The 27,020-nt window shown below is 43.5% G+C and overlaps 1 protein-coding gene across 6 annotated transcripts in view; it reads left to right on the top strand.

Moving 5' to 3' along the window:
- LOC124043258 (engulfment and cell motility protein 1-like) overlaps positions 1 to 27,020 on the top strand; it is a 224,797-nt gene that overhangs the window by 95,781 nt on the left and 101,996 nt on the right. For 3 of the 6 annotated variants that reach the window (XM_046361639.1, XM_046361640.1, XM_046361638.1), the window contains 7 exons: positions 5,978 to 6,147; positions 9,484 to 9,519; positions 11,620 to 11,719; positions 12,281 to 12,432; positions 17,697 to 17,775; positions 20,287 to 20,337; positions 21,235 to 21,357. In XM_046361639.1, the coding sequence (XP_046217595.1) occupies positions 5,978 to 6,147; positions 9,484 to 9,519; positions 11,620 to 11,719; positions 12,281 to 12,432; positions 17,697 to 17,775; positions 20,287 to 20,337; positions 21,235 to 21,357 (711 nt within the window). Of the gene's footprint in view, positions 1 to 5,977; positions 6,148 to 9,483; positions 9,520 to 11,619; positions 11,720 to 11,908; positions 11,915 to 12,280; positions 12,433 to 17,696; positions 17,776 to 19,809; positions 19,914 to 20,286; positions 20,338 to 21,234; positions 21,358 to 27,020 lie in introns of those variants that run through there. The other 3 variants (XM_046361641.1, XM_046361642.1, XM_046361643.1) reach the window with 3 other exon arrangements.

Genomic DNA, 27,020 nt, shown 5'->3' with positions numbered 1-27,020 from the left:
CGCAAAGTTCAAGGGGGCCGAATACTTTCGCAAGGCACTGTATTTGTTTGTTTTGGCTCTGTACTCAGCATGCAATGACTACATTAAGCATGTGACTCTACATATTTGTTTGTTTTGGCTCTGTACTCAGCATGCAATGACTACATTAAGCATGTGACTACACATATTTGCTTGTTTTGGCTCTGTACTCAGCATGCAATGACTACATTAAGCATGTGACTACACATATTTGCTTGTTTTGGCTCTGTACTCAGCATGCAATGACTACATTAAGCATGTGACTACACATATTTGCTTGTTTTGGCTCTGTACTCAGCATGCAATGACTACATTAAGCATGTGACTACACATGCTTGTTTTGGCTCTGTACTCAGCATGCAATGACTACATTAAGCATGTGACTACATATTTGTTTGTTTTGGCTCTGTACTCAGAATGCAATGACTACATTAAGCATGTGACTACATATTTGTTTGTTTTGGCTCTGTACTCAGAATGCAATGACTACATTAAGCATGTGACCCTACATATTTGTTTGTTTTGGCTCTGTACTCAGAATGCAATGACTACATTAAGCATGTGACCCTACATATTTGTTTGTTTTGGCTCTGTACTCAGCATGCAATGACTACATTAAGCATGTGACTACATATTTGTTTGTTTTGGCTCTGTACTCAGAATGCAATGACTACATTAAGCATGTGACTACATATTTGTTTGTTTTGGCTCTGTACTCAGAATGCAATGACTACATTAAGCATGTGACCCTACATATTTGTTTGTTTTGGCTCTGTACTCAGAATGCAATGACTACTTTGTTTGCATGTGACTACATATTTGTTTGTTTTGGCTCTGTACTCAGAATGCAATGACTACATTAAGCATGTGACTACATATTTGTTTGTTTTGGCTCTGTACTCAGAATGCAATGACTACATTAAGCATGTGACTACATATTTGTTTGTTTTGGCTCTGTACTCAGAATGCAATGACTACATTAAGCATGTTACATATTTGTTTGTTTTGGCTCTGTACTCAGAATGCAATGACTACATTAAGCATGTGACTACATATTTGTTTGTTTTGGCTCTGTACTCAGAATGCAATGACTACATTAAGCATGTGACTACATATTTGTTTGTTTTGGCTCTGTACTCAGAATGCAATGACTACATTAAGCATGTGACTACATATTTGTTTGTTTTGGACTACATTAAGCATGTGACTCATATTTGTTTGTTTCAGAATGTACTCAGACTCAGAATGCAATGACTACATTAAGCATGTGACTACATATTTGTTTGTTTTGGCTCTGTACTCAGAATGCAATGACTACATTAAGCATGTGACTACATATTTGTTTGTTTTGGCTCTGTACTCAGAATGCAATGACTACATTAAGCATGTGACTACATATTTGTTTGTTTTGGCTCTGTACTCAGAATGCAATGACTACATTAAGCATGTGACTACATATTTGTTTGATTTGGCTCTGTACTCAGAATGCAATGACTACATTAAGCATGTGACTACATATTTGTTTGTTTTGGCTCTGTACTCAGAATGCAATGACTACATTAAGCATGTGACTACATATTTGTTTGATTTGGCTCTGTACTCAGAATGCAATGACTACATTAAGCATGTGACTACATATTTGTTTGTTTTGGCTCTGTACTCAGAATGCAATGACTACATTAAGCATGTGACTACATATTTGTTTGTTTTGGCTCTGTACTCAGAATGCAATGACTACATTAAGCATGTGACTACATATTTGTTTGTTTTGGCTCTGTACTCAGAATGCAATGACTACATTAAGCATGTGACTACATATTTGTTTGTTTTGGCTCTGTACTCAGAATGCAATGACTACATTAAGCATGTGACTACATATTTGTTTGTTTTGGCTCTGTACTCAGAATGCAATGACTACATTAAGCATGTGACTACATATTTGTTTGTTTTGGCTCTGTACTCAGAATGCAATGACTACATTAAGCATGTGACTACATATTTGTTTGTTTTGGCTCTGTACTCAGAATGCAATGACTACATTAAGCATGTGACTACATATTTGTTTGTTTTGGCTCTGTACTCAGAATGCAATGACTACATTAAGCATGTGACTACATATTTGTTTGTTTTGGCTCTGTACTCAGAATGCAATGACTACATTAAGCATGTGACTACATATTTGTTTGTTTTGGCTCTGTACTCAGAATGCAATGACTACATTAAGCATGTGACTACATATTTGTTTGTTTTGGCTCTGTACTCAGAATGCAATGACTCAGAACAATTAAGCATGTGACTACATATTTGTTTGTTTTGGCTCTGTACTCAGAATGCAATGACTACATTAAGCATGTGACTACATATTTGTTTGTTTTGGCTCTGTACTCAGAATGCAATGACTACATTAAGCATGTGACTACATATTTGTTTGTTTTGGCTCTGTACTCAGAATGCAATGACTACATTAAGCATGTGACTACATATTTGTTTGTTTTGGCTCTGTACTCAGAATGCAATGACTACATTAAGCATGTGACTACATATTTGTTTGTTTTGGCTCTGTACTCAGAATGCAATGACTACATTAAGCATGTGACTACATATTTGTTTGTTTTGGCTCTGTACTCAGAATGCAATGACTACATTAAGCATGTGACTACATATTTGTTTGTTTTGGCTCTGTACTCAGAATGCAATGACTACATTAAGCATGTGACTACATATTTGTTTGTTTTGGCTCTGTACTCAGAATGCAATGACTACATTAAGCATGTGACTACATATTTGTTTGTTTTGGCTCTGTACTCAGAATGCAATGACTACATTAAGCATGTGACTACATATTTGTTTGTTTTGGCTCTGTACTCAGAATGCAATGACTACATTAAGCATGTGACTACATATTTGTTTGTTTTGGCTCTGTACTCAGAATGCAATGACTACATTAAGCATGTGACTACATATTTGTTTGTTTTGGCTCTGTACTCAGAATGCAATGACTACATTAAGCATGTGACTACATATTTGTTTGTTTTGGCTCTGTACTCAGAATGCAATGACTACATTAAGCATGTGACCCTACATATTTGTTTGTTTTGGCTCTGTACATTCAGAATGCAATGACTCAGAACATTACAGCATGTGACCCTACATATTTGTTTGTTTTGGCTCTGTACTCAGAATGCAATGACTACATTAAGCATGTGACCCTACATATTTGTTTGTTTTGGCTCTGTACTCAGAATGCAATGACTACATTAAGCATGTGACCCTACATATTTGTTTGTTTTGGCTCTGTACTCAGAATGCAATGACTACATTAAGCATGTGACCCTACATATTTGTTTGTTTTGGCTCTGTACTCAGAATGCAATGACTACATTAAGCATGTGACCCTACATATTTGTTTGTTTTGGCTCTGTACTCAGAATGCAATGACTACATTAAGCATGTGACCCTACATATTTGTTTGTTTTGGCTCTGTACTCAGAATGCAATGACTACATTAAGCATGTGACCCTACATATTTGTTTGTTTTGGCTCTGTACTCAGAATGCAATGACTACATTAAGCATGTGACTACATATTTGTTTGTTTTGGCTCTGTACTCAGAATGCAATGACTACATTAAGCATGTGACTACATATTTGTTTGTTTTGGCTCTGTACTCAGAATGCAATGACTACATTAAGCATGTGACCCTACATATTTGTTTGTTTTGGCTCTGTACTCAGAATGCAATGACTACATTAAGCATGTGACCCTACATATTTGTTTGTTTTGGCTCTGTACTCAGAATGCAATGACTACATTAAGCATGTGACCCTACATATTTGTTTGTTTTGGCTCTGTACTCAGAATGCAATGACTACATTAAGCATGTGACCCTACATATTTGTTTGTTTTGGCTCTGTACTCAGAATGCAATGACTACATTAAGCATGTGACTACATATTTGTTTGTTTTGGCTCTGTACTCAGAATGCAATGACTACATTAAGCATGTGACTACATATTTGTTTGTTTTGGCTCTGTACTCAGAATGCAATGACTACATTAAGCATGTGACTACATATTTGTTTGTTTTGGCTCTGTACTCAGAATGCAATGACTACATTAAAGCATGTGACCCTACATATTTGTTTGTTTTGGCTCTGTACTCAGAATGCAATGACTACATTAAGCATGTGACCCTACATATTTGTTTGTTTTGGCTCTGTACTCAGAATGCAATGACTACATTAAGCATGTGACCCTACATATTTGTTTGTTTTGGCTCTGTACTCAGAATGCAATGACTACATTAAGCATGTGACCCTACATATTTGTTTGTTTTGGCTCTGTACTCAGAATGCAATGACTACATTAAGCATGTGACCCTACATATTTGTTTGTTTTGGCTCTGTACTCAGAATGCAATGACTACATTAAGCATGTGACTGCATATTTGTTTGTTTTGGCTCTGTACTCAGAATGCAATGACTACATTAAGCATGTGACTACATATTTGTTTGTTTTGGCTCTGTACTCAGAATGCAATGACTACATTAAGCATGTGACTACATATTTGTTTGTTTTGGCTCTGTACTCAGAATGCAATGACTACATTAAGCATGTGACCCTACATATTTGTTTGTTTTGGCTCTGTACTCAGAATGCAATGACTACATTAAGCATGTGACCCTACATATTTGTTTGTTTTGGCTCTGTACTCAGAATGCAATGACTACATTAAGCATGTGACTACATATTTGTTTGTTTTGGCTCTTTGTTTTGGCTCTGTACTCAGAATGCAATGACTACATTAAGCATGTGACTACATATTTGTTTGTTTTGGCTCTGTACTCAGAATGCAATGACTACATTAAGCATGTGACTACATATTTGTTTGTTTTGGCTCTGTACTCAGAATGCAATGACTACATTAAGCATGTGACTACATATTTGTTTGTTTTGGCTCTGTACTCAGAATGCAATGACTACATTAAGCATGTGACTACATATTTGTTGGATTTATTTGCTGGATTCATTATTTGTGCCAAAATAATCTGAAACTCAACCAAAACAAACTGCAAATGCGTACAAGTTTGAGGAGTCACAAGCTTGATGTAATCATTGCGTGCTAGGAATAAGGGACCAAATACTAAACTTTTGACTACTTTAATACACAGAAGTGAATTTAACCCAATACTTTTGGTCCCCTAAAATGGAGGGACTATGTACAAAAAGTGATGTCATTTCTAAACAGTTCACCTGATCTGATTGAAAATACCCTCAAATTAAAGCTGACAGTCTGCACTTTAACCTCATAGTCATTGTATAATTTCACTGTATGTGTATACATATATCCACAGACATGCGTACACTGAGTGTACAAAATATTAAGAACACCTTCCTAATATTGAGTTGCACCCCAAACCACCCCCCTGACCCTTTTGACCTCAGAACAGACTCAATTTGTCAGGGCATGGACTCAACCAGGTGTCAAAAGGGAGGCTGGCCCATGTTGACTCCAATGCTTCTCACAGTTGTGTCAAGTTGGCTGGATGTCCTTTGAGTGGTGGACCATTCTTGATACACACGGGAAACTGTTGAGTGTGAAAAACCCAGCAGCGTTGCAGTTCCTGACACAACCGTTGCGCCTGGTATCTACTACCATACCCAGTTCAAAGGCATTTAAATATTTTATTGTGTCCATTCTCTCTTTGAATGGCACAAATACACAATCCATGTCTCAATTGTCTCGAGGCTTACAAATCCTTCTTTACAGCCTGTCTCCTCCCCTTCATCTACACTGATTGAAGTGACATCAATAAGGGATCGTAGTTTTCACCTGGAATCACCTGGTCAGTCTGTCATGGATAGAGCAGGTGTTCTTAATGTTTTGTACACTCAGTGTATATCCGGTGTATAACCCCTGTCTCTGCGCTCTCCCTGGCTGTCTCCCCCCTCCCCTCCAGTCTCAGACAGCGGCCCAGCTCCATGAGAGGATCCAGTCATCTAGTATGGATGCCAAACTGGAGGCTCTGAAGGACCTGGCCAACTCTTCCAGAGACGTCACCTTCGCCCAGGAGTTCATCAACCTGGACGGCATCTCACTGCTCACACAGATGGTGGAGAGCGGCACAGAGTACGTACTTCCTCTCTCCTCCTTTCCCTTCTTTTATTCTGTCTTTTCCGGCAGCCTCACCTCATTCCCAAGCAGTGTTCTCTTAAATGCTGGTCTGCCTCTGTCTCTGCTTGTCTCACTGGGCTTTGGGCCTGGTAAGCTGTCTGTGTCCCAGATGGCATCCTATTCCCTATATAGTGCACTACTTTTGATGCAGGGCCAATAGGGTTCAGGGCAAAAGTACTGTAGGTAATAGGGTGCCATTTTGGAAGCGGTCTCTGTCTCAGCGGAAGGTTACGGCGGGCGCAGGAAGTGGCATTTTGCTGAGGTGGAGTTTCTCCACTGTGATGTTGACTGGAACCCCATGCGGGGAGGAGGCAGGGGGAGAGGAGAGCCGAGGAGGGAGAGGAGAGCCGGGGAGGGAGAGGAGAGCCGGGGAGGGAGAGGAGAGCCGGGGAGGGAGAGGAGAGCCGGGAGGGAGAGGAGAGCCGGGAGGGAGAGGAGAGCCGGGGAGGGAGAGGAGAGCCGGGGAGGGAGAGGAGAGCCGGGGAGGGAGAGGAGAGCCGGGGAGGGAGAGGAGAGCCAGGGTCATGCTGTGTGATTGCAGAGTCAAAACACACATTGGAGACTCACACAGTCAAAGCAAGACACACACATACACACACCCTCTCTTTCTCACACACGTACACCCCCCCATTCAATCACACACAGTCAGTCGTCTCCAGTCAACCCATTGTACTGAACAGCCCTGAATCCAACCAAATTCTTGTCTTTCCCAGCAGACCCTCATTATAGGCTAGCCCAGGGCTCTGGACACAGCGTTTACTGGCTGAGAGGGCGTCAGTGGTCTGAAACACACACACACACACAGCTACATGACATCCTCATTAAGCCCCCAAGCCCAGAGAGACTTCCCAGTCAGTAGCAGCTCCCCGGATACAAACATACACTCTCTCTGATAGACCAAACACACACTCTCTCTGATAGACCAAACACACACTCTCTCTGATAGACCAAACACACACTCTCTCTGATAGACCAAACACACACTCTCTCTGATAGACCAAACACACACTCTCTCTGATAGACCAAACACACACTATCTCTGATAGACCAAACACACACTATCTCTGATAGACCAAACACACACTCTCTCTGATAGACCAAACACACACTCTCTCTACCTGGAGAGCACAGCTGAACTCATCTAACTCTGACACTTGGAATGACATATAGTGTATCTCCCCTCTACAATAAGAACTAGAACCTTCCATTCTGTTAGTGTATCTCCCCTCTACAATAAGAACTAGAACCTTCCATTCTGTTAGTGTATCTCCCCTCTACAATAAGAACTAGAACCTTCCATTCTGTTAGTCTACAAGAAGAATCTTCCATTCTTGTACAGGGGAGCTGAAGACCCATTGTATTGCACCCGGTGTATTGCCGCTTTCCATGTTGTCTGTTGTCTGTAGCTTGTGAAGTGTGCAAACACTGTGTTGCTTTTATGAAATTTGTCCTGCTGCTTTTTGTTCTATGTTGCTCTGTCTGTATGCTACGTCTTGCTTGTCCTATGTTGCTCTGTCTGTATGCTACGTCTTGCTTGTCCTATGTTGCTCTGTCTGTATGCTACTTCTTGCTTGTCCTATGTTGCTCTGTCTGTATGCTATGTCTTGCTTGTCCTATGTTGCTCTGTGTGTGCTCACTGCTCAATGATTGTCTATATTGTAATTGTTTTTAATAACCTTCCCAGGGACTGCGGTTGAAAATTAGCCGGCTGGCTAAAACCGGCACTTTTCCAGAAATGTTGATTAATGTGCACTGTCCCTGTAAAATGTAAATAAACTCAAACCCACCACATTTACATTTAGAATGTGTGCCTCCCAAGCAACACCCTATTCCCTAATATACTGCACTACTTTAGACCAGGACTCATAGTAGTGTTGACATGTCTCCCTTTACTGTATAGATTGATTGTGCCATTTAAAGCAACATTATTTATTTTGTGATCTTCATTTAAATGTTCTTAATGCATATTCATTTCTCTATTAATAATTTAACCTCTTTCATGCTCTTATAAGCAGTGCTGCCCACTTAAATCCCCCATGATGCATACTGCCACCTCAGGCCTCTTTCTTGAAATATGTTTTATGTAGATTACTCCTGCGTCAACAGAGCGTAGCCCAGGAGTTTGAAAGTGCAGGCGTGTGTGTGTGTATGATCTACAATCCTCATCTACATTCCTGCTGACCGACTAGTGTAATCTGATCATTCACACGCTTAGGAAAAAGAGACACCAGGGAGCAGTACTTTCTAATATCCCAGTCTGGGGCATGACAACATGCTGTATTAATGTGGGATACTGGATCAGTGATTGAAAGAAGTTTTGCGCCCCCTATTGGTGTAGTAACATAGCCGATACATTCCTGAACTGCTGAGAATGTTCCATAGAACCAGCTTCAACTGGCGAACATTTTGGATCCCTGGGAAATGTTAATTTTGTAGCAAGCTTACTGTTTTATCACATAACAAGATGATGTTAAGGTCTCGCATGAGAGTCTTTTTGTTGTTTAAATTTATTGTTGGCCATTTTTGGTCAGTTTGTTGCCATCTTTGCAAACAACGTCTGTTGTGTGTCTGTCTGTCCTGTCTGTCCGTCTGTCTGTCCGTCTCTTGTCTTGTCTTGTCTTGTCTTGTCTTTGACTCCAACTGCTTCTCAAACCATACTTTGGCTTTGTTTGTCTGTCTATCTCTCTGTGCATGTTATTTGAGTTTGTTTATTTGGTCAAATATCCTCCTCCACTTCTATCGCCATCTTATCTCTACCCATTCCCCTGTGTTAACCAGAGCCCTGTATATCTTTATTGCTTTGGTCTCAGTGTAATTCTGTTTGTCCAAATGTGCTGTTCTCTGTATTGTATCACATGTTACTGGAGCAAGTCAGCCTTGTGTTGCCATCTACATTTGAGATGTCACTGTGAAGCTCTGTTCACATCCTATCCATCTCCAACCTCCATGTGTCTGGGCTCTGGGGCCATATGTATGAAGCATCTCAGAGTAGGACTGCTGGTCTAGGATCAGGACTGCTGGTCTAGGATCAGGACTCTCCTGTCCATGCAAAATTATTAATTACGAAAATCCCATACAGCCCCCTGTTCTGGTCTTATCCGAAAGAAGCTACAGTGACCGATCGTACACACACACACACACACACACGCACACGCACACGCACACGCACACACGCGCACGGGCAATGTGTCTATTGTCTAACCATAGCCTCCATCTGTCTACTATGACTTGAGCGCCTTCTTCCGTGGTCATTGTTCTCCTCTGATGCCAAAGTTTCTTAAATCTTTGCAGACGCTATCAGAAACTACAGAAGATAATGAAGCCATGGTAAGCCCTCCCTTTCCCTTCCCCTCCCCAGTCAGATAACTACCCTGACTGGCTTTGTACTCTTCCCTCTAATCTACCCGGCAACTGAGTCTGCATGATTCAAAACTTATTTTAAACTGATGGGAAACAACATGGCTGCCATCGCTGGCTTTCATCTTGAAATCAAACTTGTTTGTTTTGTTTATCTCTGGTTACATCCCAAATGGAACCCTAATCCCTACATAGTGCACTACTTTTGACCAGGGCCCAGGCCCTATATAGGGAATAGGTTGATATTTGAGACTCATCCTCTGTGTACCATGTAACCAAATCAGCATTGATCTCAAATTTTTGCATGAGGTATTGGGCAATTGGTTGATGTTCAAAGGGAACTAACCGCATACTCTTGTTTCACGTGGGACGTTGTTTTGAAGAGCACCATGACAATGACTCATAAGGAAACTCACAGGCCAAATTCAGAGATTCTTCTTGGATTCTTGTTTCTAAACTTGATGTTAAAGGGTGTATTCACTAGTAACCAAACGGAAGCTAAACAGGCTGAAACGGGGAGGGACCTACCTGAACATTTAGAAACAATTAGAAACACTTGTTGTAGTTCCAAAACGTTTTTACATTGTAAAACGTTTTTGCTACAGTTTGCCCTAATGAATACACCCCATTTGATGGGCACTTTAATGTGAGGTGTTGGTGGTGGTGGGTTGTTAGAGATGTTAATTGGGCAGTCCTTTACACCCTATTCATATGAATATTCTGCAGTTCTGCCCTCGCCCTGTAGTATAAAGACATCATTCTGTAGGGTTACATTCTTTCGTCTTGTCAACATGTCGTTCTTACATCTTAAATGAGTCAACTTTTTTTAGAATGTTACAGGTCTATTGCATTAGAATTGCATTTCTTTTTAATGAACCTTTATTGAACAAGGCAAGTCAGTTAAGAACAAATTTTTATTTACAATGACGGCCTACCTAGAATAATTTTAGTAGAATCATGTACTTACATTTACATGATCCTTTCATACATCATGTAACTTCCCACTGCCATGTGCAAACGCTTACTCACCCCAGTCCAACCGTGGACTAAGTACTACTAATTGATCAAGTATTACTAATGAATGTGTCTGCGATGTGAGCCATAACGTTGTCTGTGATTGACCAAATGTGTTAATGAATTAACCGTATGTTGCTAAGCCTGTAATTGGTCTGGTCCTGCCAGTGTGTTATTAACCAAATGTTTTGTTTTTACGAACTTTATATTATTTATAATGTAGAATTTCTTTACATATATACATATTTTTTTGCTTTTAAAAATTATGTTTATGAAATGTGTTTGTACTTAAAAAGTACATATGGCATGTTGTTTTTTTAAATATTAAAGATGACTTTCAAGTCGGGCATTGGAGACTATTGGCCAACTTGATTAAATATGAAGCACTATTAAAATCTGACGGCAGGGGGCAATATTTCCCAATATTTCCCACATGATATCTAGAGGTGTGCTTCACCGTTTTGATTTATACAGCATTTCAGGTTTTTGTCATGACTAATCACACAGTTAATTTCTGAAAATGTCAAAAATAGCAATTCATTTATATAATCTTCATTTATTGCTTATCATTTGTATTTTTCTATGAGATTTATGTCGGCTGTTTTTCCTGTGAACTTCTGCTGGTGATTCAACATAACAAATTGTAACACTTTGCTTTCAGACCATTGGATACAAATCTTCCAGGAAATAATGTTGCTTGGTCCTCCTTTGATGTCAACTATAGTCTCTACTAATAACTATCTACTAGTAACTGCATGGGAATGATTAATGAATTAATGCTCTCCAGCTATGTGGCTCTGCTCCCCTGCTCTGTCTGGCTCCTGCTGGCTCTCTGTTTCCTCCGGTTGTTCATGAAGGACTGAGTCATCTGTCTGACCCATCGGGAGCCGCAGTCGTCGTCCTCTCGCATTTCTGTGCCCTCAGCATACCTGGCTGTGGCTTCACCCTGTCCTCTCCTCCGCTCTCCCTGGGACCAAGGCTTTTGGCTGCTTGGCTATACGCGTGGCAGCACCAGTGGCAGAGACGTTTCTATTGGCTGTTGTTGTTGTGTTTCAGTTTCGGCGACTTGTTGTCGTTCACGCTGACAGCGTTTGTGGAGCTCATGGACCACGGCATCGTCTCCTGGGATACCTTCTCTGTCGCTTTCATCAAGAAGGTGCCTGCTCATTAAGTGTGTGTGGTGGGCGGGGCTGTGTGGTGGGCGGGGCTGTGTATGTGTGCTCTTCTGTCACCTTCATCAAGAAGGTGCCTGCTCATTAAGGCTGTGTGGTGGGCGGGGCTGTGTGGTGGGTGGGGCTGTGTGGTGGGCGGGGCTGTGTATGTGTGCTCTTCTGTCACCTTCATCAAGAAGGTACTCCAACAAACCAGTATCAAGTTGTGTTATAGATCATGTGTAAAAACCATGTGCTAAATGAGAAAGAAGGTGCACAAACAAACTAAGTCATGTTGAATTGCGGATCATGTGTATGAACAAACTGAAAAATATGAATTAGAAAGGTGCCTGCTCTCAAACAGTTTATAACATGTATTAACGCATGTTAATAACATGTTTGTAATACCACACACTGGAATTACATGATATTAAAGTGTTTGTAAACTTTGAAATACCTCTGAAATAGAGCCCATGTAGTCGCTGAATAACAATCCCCATGTGACTCTTTTTTATTTTTTATTTTTATGTGTCTTCTCGTCAGTTACTAACACTTCTCTATTGCAGATTGCAGGTTATGTGAACAAGTCAGCCATGGACACGGCTGTGCTGCAGCGGTCCCTGGCCATTCTGGAGTCCATGGTGCTCAACAGTCAGGACCTCTACCAGAAGGTGGCGCAAGAGATCACCATCGGACAGCTTATACCCCATCTGCAGGGGTGAGCGAGAGCCGCACGGTCAACTGCACTCAGCTATATTATTAAACGCCTGAGATATAAATTATCCCTAATTGCAGATTACCGTGAAACACTCTTTAACCTTTAGGAAGATTTGGCAAAATAGATTTGGGGCCATATGTATCATGTGTCTCAGAGTAGGAGTGCTAAACTAGTATCAGGTCCCCCCTGTCCATATAACCTTTTTCCTTATGATCGAAAAGGCCAAACTGATCCCAGGTCAGCACACCTACTCTAAGACGCTTGATATATCTCTATTGATCTAATGAACTTAAACTCTCAAGTGTCCATGATTGGGAAATACTGTAACAGAAAGAACAGGAAAGTAATACATTGAGAAACATGGCAGATAGATCAAGCGCGTGTGTCCCAAATGAAACCTGTTTCCCTTTTATAGTACTTGGAACAGGACCCATGGGGTATAGGGTTCAATTTGGGATGCGTCCTATATCCCTGAATGTGTAGTGAATAATAGGTTCAGCGTGCCGGTACTAGTGTGATTAGTACCGGCATGGCTGAGTAGCCACACTACTGACCACAACTACTGACCACATCCACACAACTACTGACCACATTTACTGACCACATCCACACAACTACTGACCACATCCACACAACTACTGACTACATCTACTGACCACATCCACACAACTACTGACCACACCCACACAACTACTGACCACAACTACTGACCACACCCACACAACTACTGACCACAACTACTGACCACATCCACACAACTACTGACCACAACTACTGACCACACCCACACAACTACTGACCACATCCACACAACTACTGACCACAACTACTGACCACATCCACACAACTACTGACCACATCCACACCTACTGACTACATCTACTGACCACACCCACACAACTACGGACCACACCCACACAACTACGGACCACACCCACACAACTACGGACCACACCCACACAACTACGGACCACACCCACACAACTACGGACCACACCCACACAACTACTGACCACATCCGCACAACTACTGACCACAACTACTGACCACATCCACACAACACTGACCACATCTACACAACTACTGACCACACCCACACAACTACTGACCACATCTACACAACTACTGACCACACCCACACAACTACTGACCACACCCACACAACTACTGACCACATCCGCACAACTACTGACCACAAAAACAGACCACATGCACACAACTACTGACCACATCCACACAACTACTGACCACACCCACACAACTACTGACCACATCCACACAACTACTGACCACATCCACACAACTACTGACCACATCCACACAACTACTGACCACAACTACAGACCACAACCGCCCAACTACTGACCACATCTACTGACCACATCCACACAACTACTGACCACATCCACACAACTACTGACTACATCTACTGACCACATCCACACAACTACTGACCACACCCACACAACTACTGACCACAACTACTGACCACACCCACACAACTACTGACCACATCCACACAACTACTGACCACAACTACTGACCACACCCACACAACTACTGACCACAACTACTGACCACATCCACACAACTACTGACCACAACTACTGACCACATCCACACAACTACTGACCACATCCACACCTACTGACTACATCTACTGACCACACCCACACAACTACGGACCACACCCACACAACTACGGACCACACCCACACAACTACGGACCACACCCACACAACTACGGACCACACCCACACAACTACGGACCACACCCACACAACTACGGACCACACCCACACAACTACTGACCACATCCGCACAACTACTGACCACAACTACTGACCACATCCACACAACACTGACCACATCTACACAACTACTGACCACACCCACACAACTACTGACCACATCTACACAACTACTGACCACACCCACACAACTACTGACCACACCCACACAACTACTGACCACATCCGCACAACTACTGACCACAAAAACAGACCACATGCACACAACTACTGACCACATCCACACAACTACTGACCACACCCACACAACTACTGACCACATCCACACAACTACTGACCACATCCACACAACTACTGACCACATCCACACAACTACTGACCACAACTACAGACCACAACCGCCCAACTACTGACCACATCTACTGACCACATCCACACAACTACTGACCACATCCACACAACTACTGACTACATCTACTGACCACATCCACACAACTACTGACCACACCCACACAACTACTGACCACAACACTGACCACACCCACACAACTACTGACCACATCCACACAACTACTGACCACAACTACTGACCACACCCACACAACTACTGACCACAACTACTGACCACATCCACACAACTACTGACCACAACTACTGACCACATCCACACAACTACTGACCACATCCACACCTACTGACTACATCTACTGACCACACCCACACAACTACGGACCACACACAACTACGGACCACACCCACACAACTACGGACCACACCCACACAACTACGGACCACACACAACTACGGACCACACCCACACAACTACGGACCACACCCACACAACTACTGACCACATCCGCACAACTACTGACCACAACTACTGACCACATCCACACAACACTGACCACATCTACACAACTACTGACCACACCCACACAACTACTGACCACATCTACACAACTACTGACCACACCCACACAACTACTGACCACACCCACACAACTACTGACCACATCCGCACAACTACTGACCACAATAACAGACCACATGCACACAACTACCGACCACATCCACACAACTACTGACCACACCCACACAACTACTGACCACATCCCACAACTAACCACATCCACACAACTACTGACCACATCCACACAACTACTGACCACAACTACAGACCACAACCGCCCAACTACTGACCACATCTACTGACCACATCCACACAACTACTGACCACATCCACACAACTACTGACTACATCTACTGACCACATCCACACAACTACTGACCACACCCCACAACTACTGACCACAACTACTGACCACACCCACACAACTACTGACCACATCCACACAACTACTGACCACAACTACTGACCACACCCACACAACTACTGACCACAACTACTGACCACATCCACACAACTACTGACCACAACTACTGACCACATCCACACAACTACTGACCACATCCACACCTACTGACTACATCTACTGACCACACCCACACAACTACGGACCACACCCACACAACTACGGACCACACCCACACAACTACGGACCACACCCACACAACTACGGACCACACCCACACAACTACGGACCACACCCACACAACTACGGACCACACCCACACAACTACTGACCACATCCGCACAACTACTGACCACAACTACTGACCACATCCACACAACACTGACCACATCTACACAACTACTGACCACACCCACACAACTACTGACCACATCTACACAACTACTGACCACACCCACACAACTACTGACCACACCCACACAACTACTGACCACATCCGCACAACTACTGACCACAAAAACAGACCACATGCACACAACTACTGACCACATCCACACAACTACTGACCACACCCACACAACTACTGACCACATCCACACAACTACTGACCACATCCACACAACTACTGACCACATCCACACAACTACTGACCACAACTACTGACCACAACCGCCCAACTACTGACCACATCTACTGACCACATCCACACAACTACTGACCACACCCACACAACTACGGACCACACCCACACAACTACGGACCACACCCACACAACTACGGACCACACCCACACAACTACTGACCACAACTACTGACCACATCCACACAACTACTGACTACATCTACTGACCACACCCACACAACTACGGACCACACCCACACAACTACGGACCACACCCACACAACTACTGACCACACCCGCACAACTACTGACCACATCCGCACAACTACTGACCGCATCCGCACAACTACTGACCGCATCCGCACAACACTGACCACATCTACACAACTACTGACCACAAAAACAGACCACACCCGCACAACTACTGACCACATCCACATAACTACTGACCAAATCCACCCAACTACTGACCACATCCACACAACTACTGACCACAACTACTGACCACATCCACACAACTACTGACCACAACTACTGACCACATCCACACAACTACTGACCACAACTACTGACCACATCCACACAACTACTGACCACAACTACTGACCACATCCACACAACTACTGACCACATCCACCCAACTACTGACCACATCCACACAACTACTGACCACATCCACCCAACTACTGACCACATCTACCCAACTACTGACCACACCCACACAACTACTGACCACACCCACACAACTACTGACCACACCCACACAACTACTGACCACACCCACACAACTACTGACCACACCCACACAACTACTGACCACACCCACACAACTACTGACCACACCCACACAACTACTGACCACACCCACACAACTACTGACCACACCCACACAACTACTGACCACACCCACACAACTACTGACCACAACTACTGACCACAACCACCCAACTACTGACCACATCTACTGACCACATCCACACAACCACTGATCACATCCACCCAACTACTGACCACATATACTGACCACATCCACATAACATCCACACACCACTACTATAACTATAACCAGTCACTACCACTACTATAACTATAACCAGTCACTACCACTACTATAACTATAACCAGTCACTACCACTACTATACCTATAACCAGTCACTGCCACTACTATAACTATAACCAGTCACTACTATAACTATAACCAGTCACTACCACTACTATAACTATAACCAGTCACTACCACTACTATAACTATAACCAGTCACTACCATTACTACTGTAGACACTACCACTACTATAACTATAACCAGTCACTACTATAACTATAACCAGTCACTACCACTACTATAACTATAACCAGTCACTACCACTACTATAACTATAACCAGTCACTACCACTACTATACCTATAACCAGTCACTGCCACTACTATAACTATAACCAGTCACTACTATAACTATAACCAGTCACTACCACTACTATAACTATAACCAGTCACTACCACTACTATAACTATAACCAGTCACTACCACTACTATAACATTTTTCATGGTTCTCTGTTGTTATCCATCTAATGACAGGACTGATCAGGACATTCAGACCTACACCATTGCTGTGATTAACGCCTTGTTCCTCAAGGCCCCAGAGGACAAGAGACAGGTAGGTGACACACCCTCATATACACGCACGCACAGCCACACACACCCTCATATACACGTATAGACATACACGCACGCACAGCCACACACACCCTCATATACACGTATAGACATACACGCACGCACAGCCACACACACCCTCATATACACGTATAGACATACACGCACGCACAGCCACACACACCCTCATATACACGTATAGACATACACGCACGCACAGCCACACACACCCTCATATACACGTATAGACATACACGCACGCACAGCCACACACACCCTCATATACACGTATAGACATACACGCACGCACAGCCACACACACCCTCATATACACGTATAGACATACACGCACGCACAGCCACACACACCCTCATATACACGTATAGACATACACGCACGCACAGCCACACACACCCTCATATACACGTATAGACATACACGCACGCACAGCCACACAGACACATATACACGCACGAACCTCATATGAACGCACGCACAGCCACACACACACACATGAACGCTCATATATGAACGCACGCACAGCCACACACACACACATGAACGCTCATACATATACGCACGCACAGCCACACACACCCTCATATACACGTATAGACATACACGCACGCACAGCCACACACACCCTCATATACACGTATAGACATACACGCACGCACAGCCACACACACACACACACGAATAGTCATACATACACACGCACAGCCACACACACACACACACATGAATGCTCATACATACACGCACGCACAGCCACACACACACACACGTACGCTCATACATACACGCGCGTGCTCACGCACACACTCATACGCAGTCATATATATATATTCGCACACATGAGCGCTCATACATACATACCTGTGCACACGCACACACCACACACTCATACACAGTTACATACACACACACACCTTTGTCTCTTATTGTGGTGAACATGGTTTACTGCGTGGCTGTGGGTGGCAGGAAGGGGGGGGGGTGTACGTATCCTTGTTTTTCCCTTCCGTCCTGGCCTTAAACAGTTCAGTAATACGTCTCCTTTATAGGGCGATAAGCATTCCCCTCTACCTCTGCTCAGTAGAGATAAAGATGGGCCCTGGTCAAAAGTAGAGCACTATAAAGGGAATAGGATGCACACCCTCTCTCAGCTCCGATGACGTCACCCACCGTTCTTCTCCGTGGGCTAGCCTTTTACATGCTGGGCTCTAACCAATCAGACAAGGCCTAGCTGTCATCAGAAATAGGCCCTCCCAATAGAGGGAAACAGTGTTAACGATGCACGATACACACTCCCTTCCTTTGCAGCACATTAGGTGGAAGATGAAAAAGAATCCTCACATTGTTCATGCTCACTTTTGTTCTTCAAATGCTCATTCCATGTTTCTTTGTGTAACATTGATTTGCAATCTATTCTACACTAAAGCACAAACAAAAGCGGTATACCTTTTATCAGCATACCTTTTTAGACTCGTTACTGCAGGGTTCCCCAACTATTTGGCCCCGCACGTTTTCTGAGCAAAACAAATTCATAAATATATATTTACATTTTTGGACATACGACTGTAAAAACACCAGCAAATCAGCGGCAAGTGATTTGAATTTTGGATCGTATACAAATGTAAGCCAGGTTTGAAACGATTATGTTTAAGTCAAATACTATATATGTTTTTGGGATTCTTCCGCAGTCTACAAATGATTTTTAAATATGTTCCCGGCCCCCTGACCATCCGCTTAAGAAAAGATTGTCCCGAGGCTGAATCTAGTTGATGATCCCTGCATTATTGCATTACATTTCTGTGTTGTAAGCTGTATAGAAGAAGGCCAGCATGTGCTGGAGCATCATTTCACTAGAAGGGTGACACACAATATTCCCGAATCTAATGGGAACCAAAGGGTTTGGCTGTGTGTTTGAGGATCAGGGGGAGGAAGATAACTGCTACACAGCATAGCTGTCATAATGATCTGCACCACTAACAAAAATATGCCTTTTCACTTCTCTTCCTCTTTTCTGTCTCGACTCACCCCCTTCTTCTCTCTCTCTATCTGACTCTTCTTTCCTCACTGCACTCGTAATGGTAGTTTGATGAGAGCAGTGTGAACATCCTTGATTGTCCTCTGACAGTAAGTGTACTTTGATTAGCGACCTTTTCTAGCCTCCAGTAGATGAAGTGTGTCATTAAAAACCACCACTGGCTGGGAGGTCTAACTCATCAAACTGAGACAGAGAGACACTTTTTGGTCTCTCCAGAAGTTTATAGTGTCTCCACCAAGAACATTTATATTTTCTGTCCATAATCCACTTGTATTTTAATATAGAGCTTCCTGAAAGAAAAATGTGTTTTCTGTGTAATGGATATGTATATTATAATATACCTGACTTACTTTCTCCCCTCTCCCTCTCCCTCCTCCTCTCTCTTCTTTTCTTTCTCTCTCCTGTCTCTCTCGCTCCATTCTCTCTGTCTCTGTCTCTCTCTCTTTCTGTGTGTGTGTGTAGGAGATGGCCCATATTCTAGCCCAGAAGCAGCTGCGTTCCATCATACTGAGTGTAAGTGTGTCTAGTCATATGCCCTCCATCTGTACCTCTCCTCTGCATCACTGGTTTTAATCTTTCTCTCTTGTTCCCTCGCTTCCTGTTTATCGCACAGCTCCAATGTGATATCATATCACAGAGAAATGTCACACTCGCAAACATCTTACAAATTTGTCTGCCTTTCTCTCTCTCTCTGCCATTCTCTTCTCTCTGCCATTCTCTTCTCTCTGCCTTTTCTCTTCTCTCTGCCTTTTGCTCACTCTCTCTGCCTTTCTCTCACTCTCTCTGCCTTTCTCTCTCTCTGCCTTTCTCTCTCTCTCTCTGCCTTTCTCTCTCTCTCTGCCTTTCTCACTCTCTATGCCTCTGCTTTTCCCTCTCTCTGCCTTTCTCTCTCTCTGTGCCTCTGCTTTTCCCTCTCTGCCTTTCTCTCTCTCTCTGCCTTTCTCTCTCTCTATGCCTCTGCTTTTCCCTCTCTCTGCCTTTCTCTCTCTCTCTGCCTTTCTCTCTCTCTATGCCTCTGCTTTTCCCTCTCTCTGCCTTTCTCTCTCTCTCTGCCTTTCTCTCTATGCCTCTGCTTTTCCCTCTCTCTGCCTTTCTCTCTCTCTCTGCCTTTCTCTCTCTCTATGCCTCTGCTTTTCCCTCTCTCTGCCTTTCTCTCTCTCTCTGCCTTTCTCTCTCTCTGCCTTTCTCTCTCTCTCTCTCTTTCTCTCTCTCTGCCTTTCTCTTCTCTGCTTTTCTCTCTCTATGCCTCTGCTTTTCCCTCTCTCTCGCTGCCTTCCTCTCTCTGCCTTCCTCTCTTTCCTCTCCCCCTCTTTCTCTCTATCTTTACTTTCTTTTCCCTGTTAATTTTTATATATATTTTTTAATTATTTGTCTCTTCTTCTCTCTCTCTTTTTCTCCCCTTTCCTCTAGAATGTGATCCGGAGCCCTAAGCCAATCAATGATGAAATGGCCCACCAGCTGTATGTGCTGCAGGTCCTGACCTTTAACCTCTTAGAGGACCGCATGATGACCAAGATGGACCCTCAGGACCAGGTTCAGTACAGTAGGCCTCTCAACTCAATGTCCAAGTTGTTGATCACATTTTAAACGCCATAGACCTTATCAAATAGTATTTTTACAGATGAGCCCTGAATTATATACATTACAGACCTGGCTGTCCCTCTAAACTTTCAGCTCATACAACATTTACATTTACATTTAAGTCATTTAGCAGATGCTCTTATCCAGAGCGACTTACAAATTGGTGCATTCACCTTATGACATCCAGTGGAACAGTCACTTTGCAATAGTGCATCTAAATCTTAAAGGGGGGGGGGTGAGAGGGATTACTTATCCTATCAGAAGACTGATCAGAGATGCAGCCAAGAGGCCCATGATCACTCTGGATGAACTGCAGAGATCTACAGCTGAGGTGGGACACTCTGTCCATAGGACAACAATCAGTCGTATATTGCACAAATCTGGCCTTTATGGAAGAGTGGCAAGAAGAAAGCCATTTCTTAAAGATATCCATAAAAAGTGTTGTTTAAAGTTTGCCACAAGCCACCTGGGAGACACACCAAACATGTGGAAGAAGGTGCTCTGGTCAGATGAAACCAAAATTGAACTTTTTAAGGCAACAATGCAAAATGTTATGTTTGGCGTAAAAGCAACACAGCTCATCACCCTGAACACATCATCCCCACTGTCAAACATGGTGGTGGCAGCATCATGGTTTGGGCCTGCTTTTCTTCAGCGGGGACAGGGAAGATGGTTAAAATTGATGGGAAGATGGATGGAGCCAAATACAGGACCATTCTGGAAGAAAACCTGATGGAGTCTGCAAAAGACCTGAGACTGGGACGGAGATTTTGTCTTCCAACAAGACAATGATCCAAAACATAAAGCAAAATCTACAATGGAATGGTTCAAAAATAAACATATCCAGGTGTTAGAATAGCCAAGTCAAAGTCCAGACCTGAATCCAATCGAGAATCTGTGGAAAGAACTGAAAACTGCTGTTCACAAATGCTCTCCATCCAACCTCACTGAGCTCGAGCTGTTTTGCAAGGAGGAATGGGAAAAAATTTCAGTCTCTCGATGTGCAAAACTGATAGACATACCCCAAGCGACTTACAGCTGTAATCGCAGCAAAAGGTGGCGCAACAAAGTATTAACTTAAGGGGGCTGAATAATTTTGCACGCCCAATTTTTCAGTTTTTGATTTGTTAAAAAAGTTTGAAATATCCAATAAATATCGTCCCACTTGTTGTTGATTCTTCACAAAAAATACAGTTTTATATCTTTATGTTTGAAGCCTGAAATGTGGCAAAAGGTCACAAAGTTCAAGGGGGCCGAATACTTTCTCAAGGCACTGTACATGTACACTACATGTACCTAACTACTACATGTACACTACATGTACCTAACTACTACATGTACACTACATGTACCTAACTACTACATGTACACTACATGTACCGAAACACTACATGTACACTACATGTTTTTTATTTTTTATTTTTTTATTTCACCTTTATTTAATCATGTAGGCAAGTTGAGAACAAGTTCTCATTTACAATTGCGACCTGGCCAAGATAAAGCAAAGCAGTTCGACAGATACAACGACACAGAGTCACACATGGAGTAAAACAAACATACAGTCAATAATACAGTATAAACAAGTCTACTATATACAATGTGAGCAAATTAGGTGAGAAGGGAGGTAAAGGCAAAAAGGCCATGGTGGCAAAGTAAATACAATATAGCAAGTAAAACACTGGAATGGTAGTTTTGCAATGGAAGAATGTGCAAAGTACAAATAAAAATAATGGGGTGCAAAGAAGCAAAATAAATTAATTAATTAAATACAGTTGGGAAAGAGGTAGTTGTTTGGGCTAAATTATAGGTGTGCTATGTACACGTGCAGTAATTTGTAAGATGCTCTGACAGTTGGTGCTTAAAGCTAGTGAGGGAGATAAGTGTTTCCAGTTTCAGAGATTTTTGTAGTTCGTTCCAGTCATTGGCAGCAGAGAACTGGAAGGAGAGGCGGCCAAAGAAAGAATTGGTTTTGGGGGTGACCAGAGAGATATACCTGCTGGAGCGTGTGCTACAGGTGGGAGATGCTATGGTGACCAGCGAGCTGAGATAAGGGGGGACTTTACCTAGCAGGGTCTTGTAGATGACATGGAGCCAGTGGGTTTGGCGACGAGTATGAAGCGAGGGCCAGCCAACGAGAGCGTACAGGTCGCAATGGTGGGTAGTATATGGGGCTTTGGTGACAAAACGGATTGCACTGTGATAGACTGCATCCAATTTGTTGAGTAGGGTCTTGGAGGCTATTTTGTAAATGACATCGCCAAAGTCGAGGATTGGTAGGATGGTCAGTTTTACAAGGGTATGTTTGGCAGCATGAGTGAAGGATGCTTTGTTGCGAAATAGGAAACCAATTATAGATTTAACTTTGGATTGGAGATGTTTGATATGGGTCTGGAAGGAGAGTTTACAGTCTAACCAGACACCTAAGTATTTGTAGTTGTCCACGTATTCTAAGTCAGAGCCGTCCAGAGTAGTGATGTTGGACGGGCGGGTAGGTGCAGGTAGCGATCGGTTGAAGAGCATGCATTTAGTTTTACTTGTATTTAAGAGCAATTGGAGGCCACGGAAGGAGAGTTGTATGGCATTGAAGCTTGCCTGGAGGGTTGTTAACACAGTGTCCAAAGAAGGGCTGGAAGTATACAGAATGGTGTCGTCTGTGTAGAGGTGGATCAGGGACTCACCAGCAGCAAGAGCGACCTCATTGATGTACAGAGAAGAGAGTCGGTCCAAGAATTGAACCCTGTGGTACCCCCATAGAGACTGCCAGAGGTCCGGACAGCAGACCCTCCGATTTGACACACTGAACTCTATCAGAGAAGTAGTTGGTGAACCAGGCGAGGCAATCATTTGAGAAACCAAGGCTGTCGAGTCTGCCGATGAGGATGTGGTGTTTGACAGAGTCGAAAGCCTTGGCCAGATCAATGAATACGGCTGCACAGTAATGTTTCTTATCGATGGCGGTTAAGATATCGTTTAGGACCTTGAGCGTGGCTGAGGTGCACCCATGACCAGCTCTGAAACCAGATTGCATAGCAGAGAAGGTATGGTGAGATTTGAAATGGTTGGTAATCTGTTTGTTGACTTGGCTTTTGAAAAGACCTTAGAAAGGCATGGTAGGATAGATATAGGTCTGTCGCAGTTTGGGTCAAGAGTGTCCCCCCCTTTGAAGAGGGGGATGACCGCAGCTGCTTTCCAATCTTTGGGAATCTCAGACGACACGAAAGAGAGGTTGAACAGGCTAGTAATAGGGGTGGCAACAATTTTTGGCAGATAATTTTAGAAAGAAAGGGTCCAGATTGTCTAGTCCGGCTGATTTGTAGGGGTCCAGATTTTTCAGCTCTTTCAGAACATCAGCTGAATGGATTTGGGAGAAGGAGAAATGGGGAAGGCTTGGGCGAGTTGCTGTTGGGGGTGCAGTGCTGTTGACCGGGGTAGGAGTAGCCAGGTGGAAAGCATGGCCAGCCGTAGAAAAATGCTTATTGAAATTCTCAATTATGGTGGATTTATCAGTGGTGACAGTGTTTCCTATCTTCAGTGCAGTGGGCAGCTGGGAGGAGGTGCTCTTATTCTCCATGGACTTTACAGTGTCCCAGAACTTTTTTGAGTTAGTGTTGCAGGAAGCAAATTTCTGCTTGAAAAAGCTAGCCTTGGCTCTTCTAACTGCCTGTGTATAACGGTTTCTAGCTTCCCTGAGCAGCTGCATATCACGGGGGCTGTTCAATGCTAATGCAGAACGCCATAGGATGTTTTTGTGTTGGTTAAGGGCAGTCAAGTCTGGGGAGAACCAAGTGCTATATCTGTTCCTGGTTCTAAATTTCTTGAATGGGGCATGTTTATTTAAAATGGTTAGGAAGGCATTTAAAAAAAATATCCAGGCATCCTCCTTCCAGGTTACCCCAGCCAGGTCGATTAGAAAGGCCTGCTCGCTGAAGTGTTTCAGGGAGTGTTTTACAGTGATGAGTGGAGGTCGTTTGACCACTGACCCATTACGGATGCAGGCAATGAGGCAGTGATCGCTGAGATCTTGGTTGAAGACAGCAGAGGTGTATTTAGAGGGGAAGTTGGTTAGGATGATATCTATGAGGGTGCCCGTGTTTAAGGCTTTGGGGGGGTACCTGGTAGGTTCATTGATAATTTGTGTGAGATTGAGGGGATCAAGTTTAGATTGTAGGATGGCTGGGGTGTTAAGCATGTTCCAGTTTAGGTCGCCTAGCAGCACGAGCTCTGAAGATAGATGGGGGGCAATCAGTTCACATATGGTGTCCAGAGCACAGCTGGGGGCAGAGAGTGGTCTATAGCAGGCGGCAACGGTGAGAGACTTGTTTTTAGAGAGGTGGATTTTTAAAAGTAGAAGTTCAAATTGTTTGGGTACAGACCTGGATAGTAGGACATAACTCTGCAGGCTATCTTTGCAGTAGATTGCAACACCGCCCCCTTTGGCAGTTCTATCTTGTCTGAAAATGTTGTAATTTGAAATTAAAATTTCGGAATTTTTGGTGGTCTTCCTAAGCCAGGATTCAGACACAGCTTGAACATCCGGGTTGGCAGAGTGTGCTAAAGCAGTGAATAGAACAAACTTAGGGAGAAGGCTTCTAATGTTAACATGCATGAAACCAAGGCTATTACGGTTACAGAAGTCATCAAAAGAGAGCGCCTGGGGAATAGGAGTGGAGCTAGGCACTGCAGTGCCTGGATTCACCTCTACATCGCCAGATGAACATAGGAGGAGAAGAATAAGGGTACGGCTAAAAGCAATAAGAATTGGTCGTCTAGAACGTCTGGAACAGAGAGTAAAAGGAGGTTTCTGGGGGTGATAAAATAGCATCAAGGTATAATGTACAGACAAAGGTATGGTAGGATGTGAATACAGTGGAGGTAAACCTAGGTATTGAGTGATGAAGAGAGAGATATTGTCTCTAGAAACATCATTGAAACCAGGAGATGTCATTGCATGTGTGGGTGGTGGAACTAATAAATTGGATACGGTATAGTGAGCAGGACTAGAGGCTACAGTGAAATAAGCCAATAAACACTAACCAGAACAGCAATGGACAAGACATATTGACATTAAGGAGAGGCATCCTTAGTCGAGTGATCAAAAGGGTCCAGTGAGTGGAGTGGTTGGTTTGGGGGTCACGGCGATTTAGACAGCTAGCCAGGACATCGGTAGCAAGCTAGCATAGGATGGAAGTCTGTTGTTAGCCACCTCTTGCGTTCCGTCAGTAGATTAGTGTGGTAGTGGGGATTAATCCAAATCACACAACAACAACAAAAATAAAAACAATAGATATAGTTATAGAGGCCCAATAAGAAACATAATAATAATAATAAAAATAAATAAATTGTCCGATTGTCTATTCTGAGAGCAGCCGGTAAGACAGCTAACAGTTAGCAGGCCGCAGATGGGCGTTCAGGTAACGTCGCGACTGAGGAGCCAGCCGGATCTCCTTCGGGTAGATAACGTCGGCAGTCCAGTTGTGAAGGCCCGGTGGGGCTCCGCGTAGGCAGTAAACGGGTCCGGATAGATGACTGCAGCCCAGGAGTGATTGACGGAGCTGGCCAGCTCCGGAGTAATTGATGTTTGCTCCGGAATCGACGAGAGCAGATAGACACACGGA

Source organism: Oncorhynchus gorbuscha, linkage group LG09, assembly GCF_021184085.1.
Source record: "Oncorhynchus gorbuscha isolate QuinsamMale2020 ecotype Even-year linkage group LG09, OgorEven_v1.0, whole genome shotgun sequence".
Taxonomy (NCBI): Eukaryota; Metazoa; Chordata; class Actinopteri; order Salmoniformes; family Salmonidae; genus Oncorhynchus; species Oncorhynchus gorbuscha.
This window is presented reverse-complemented; position numbering and strand designations above follow the sequence as displayed.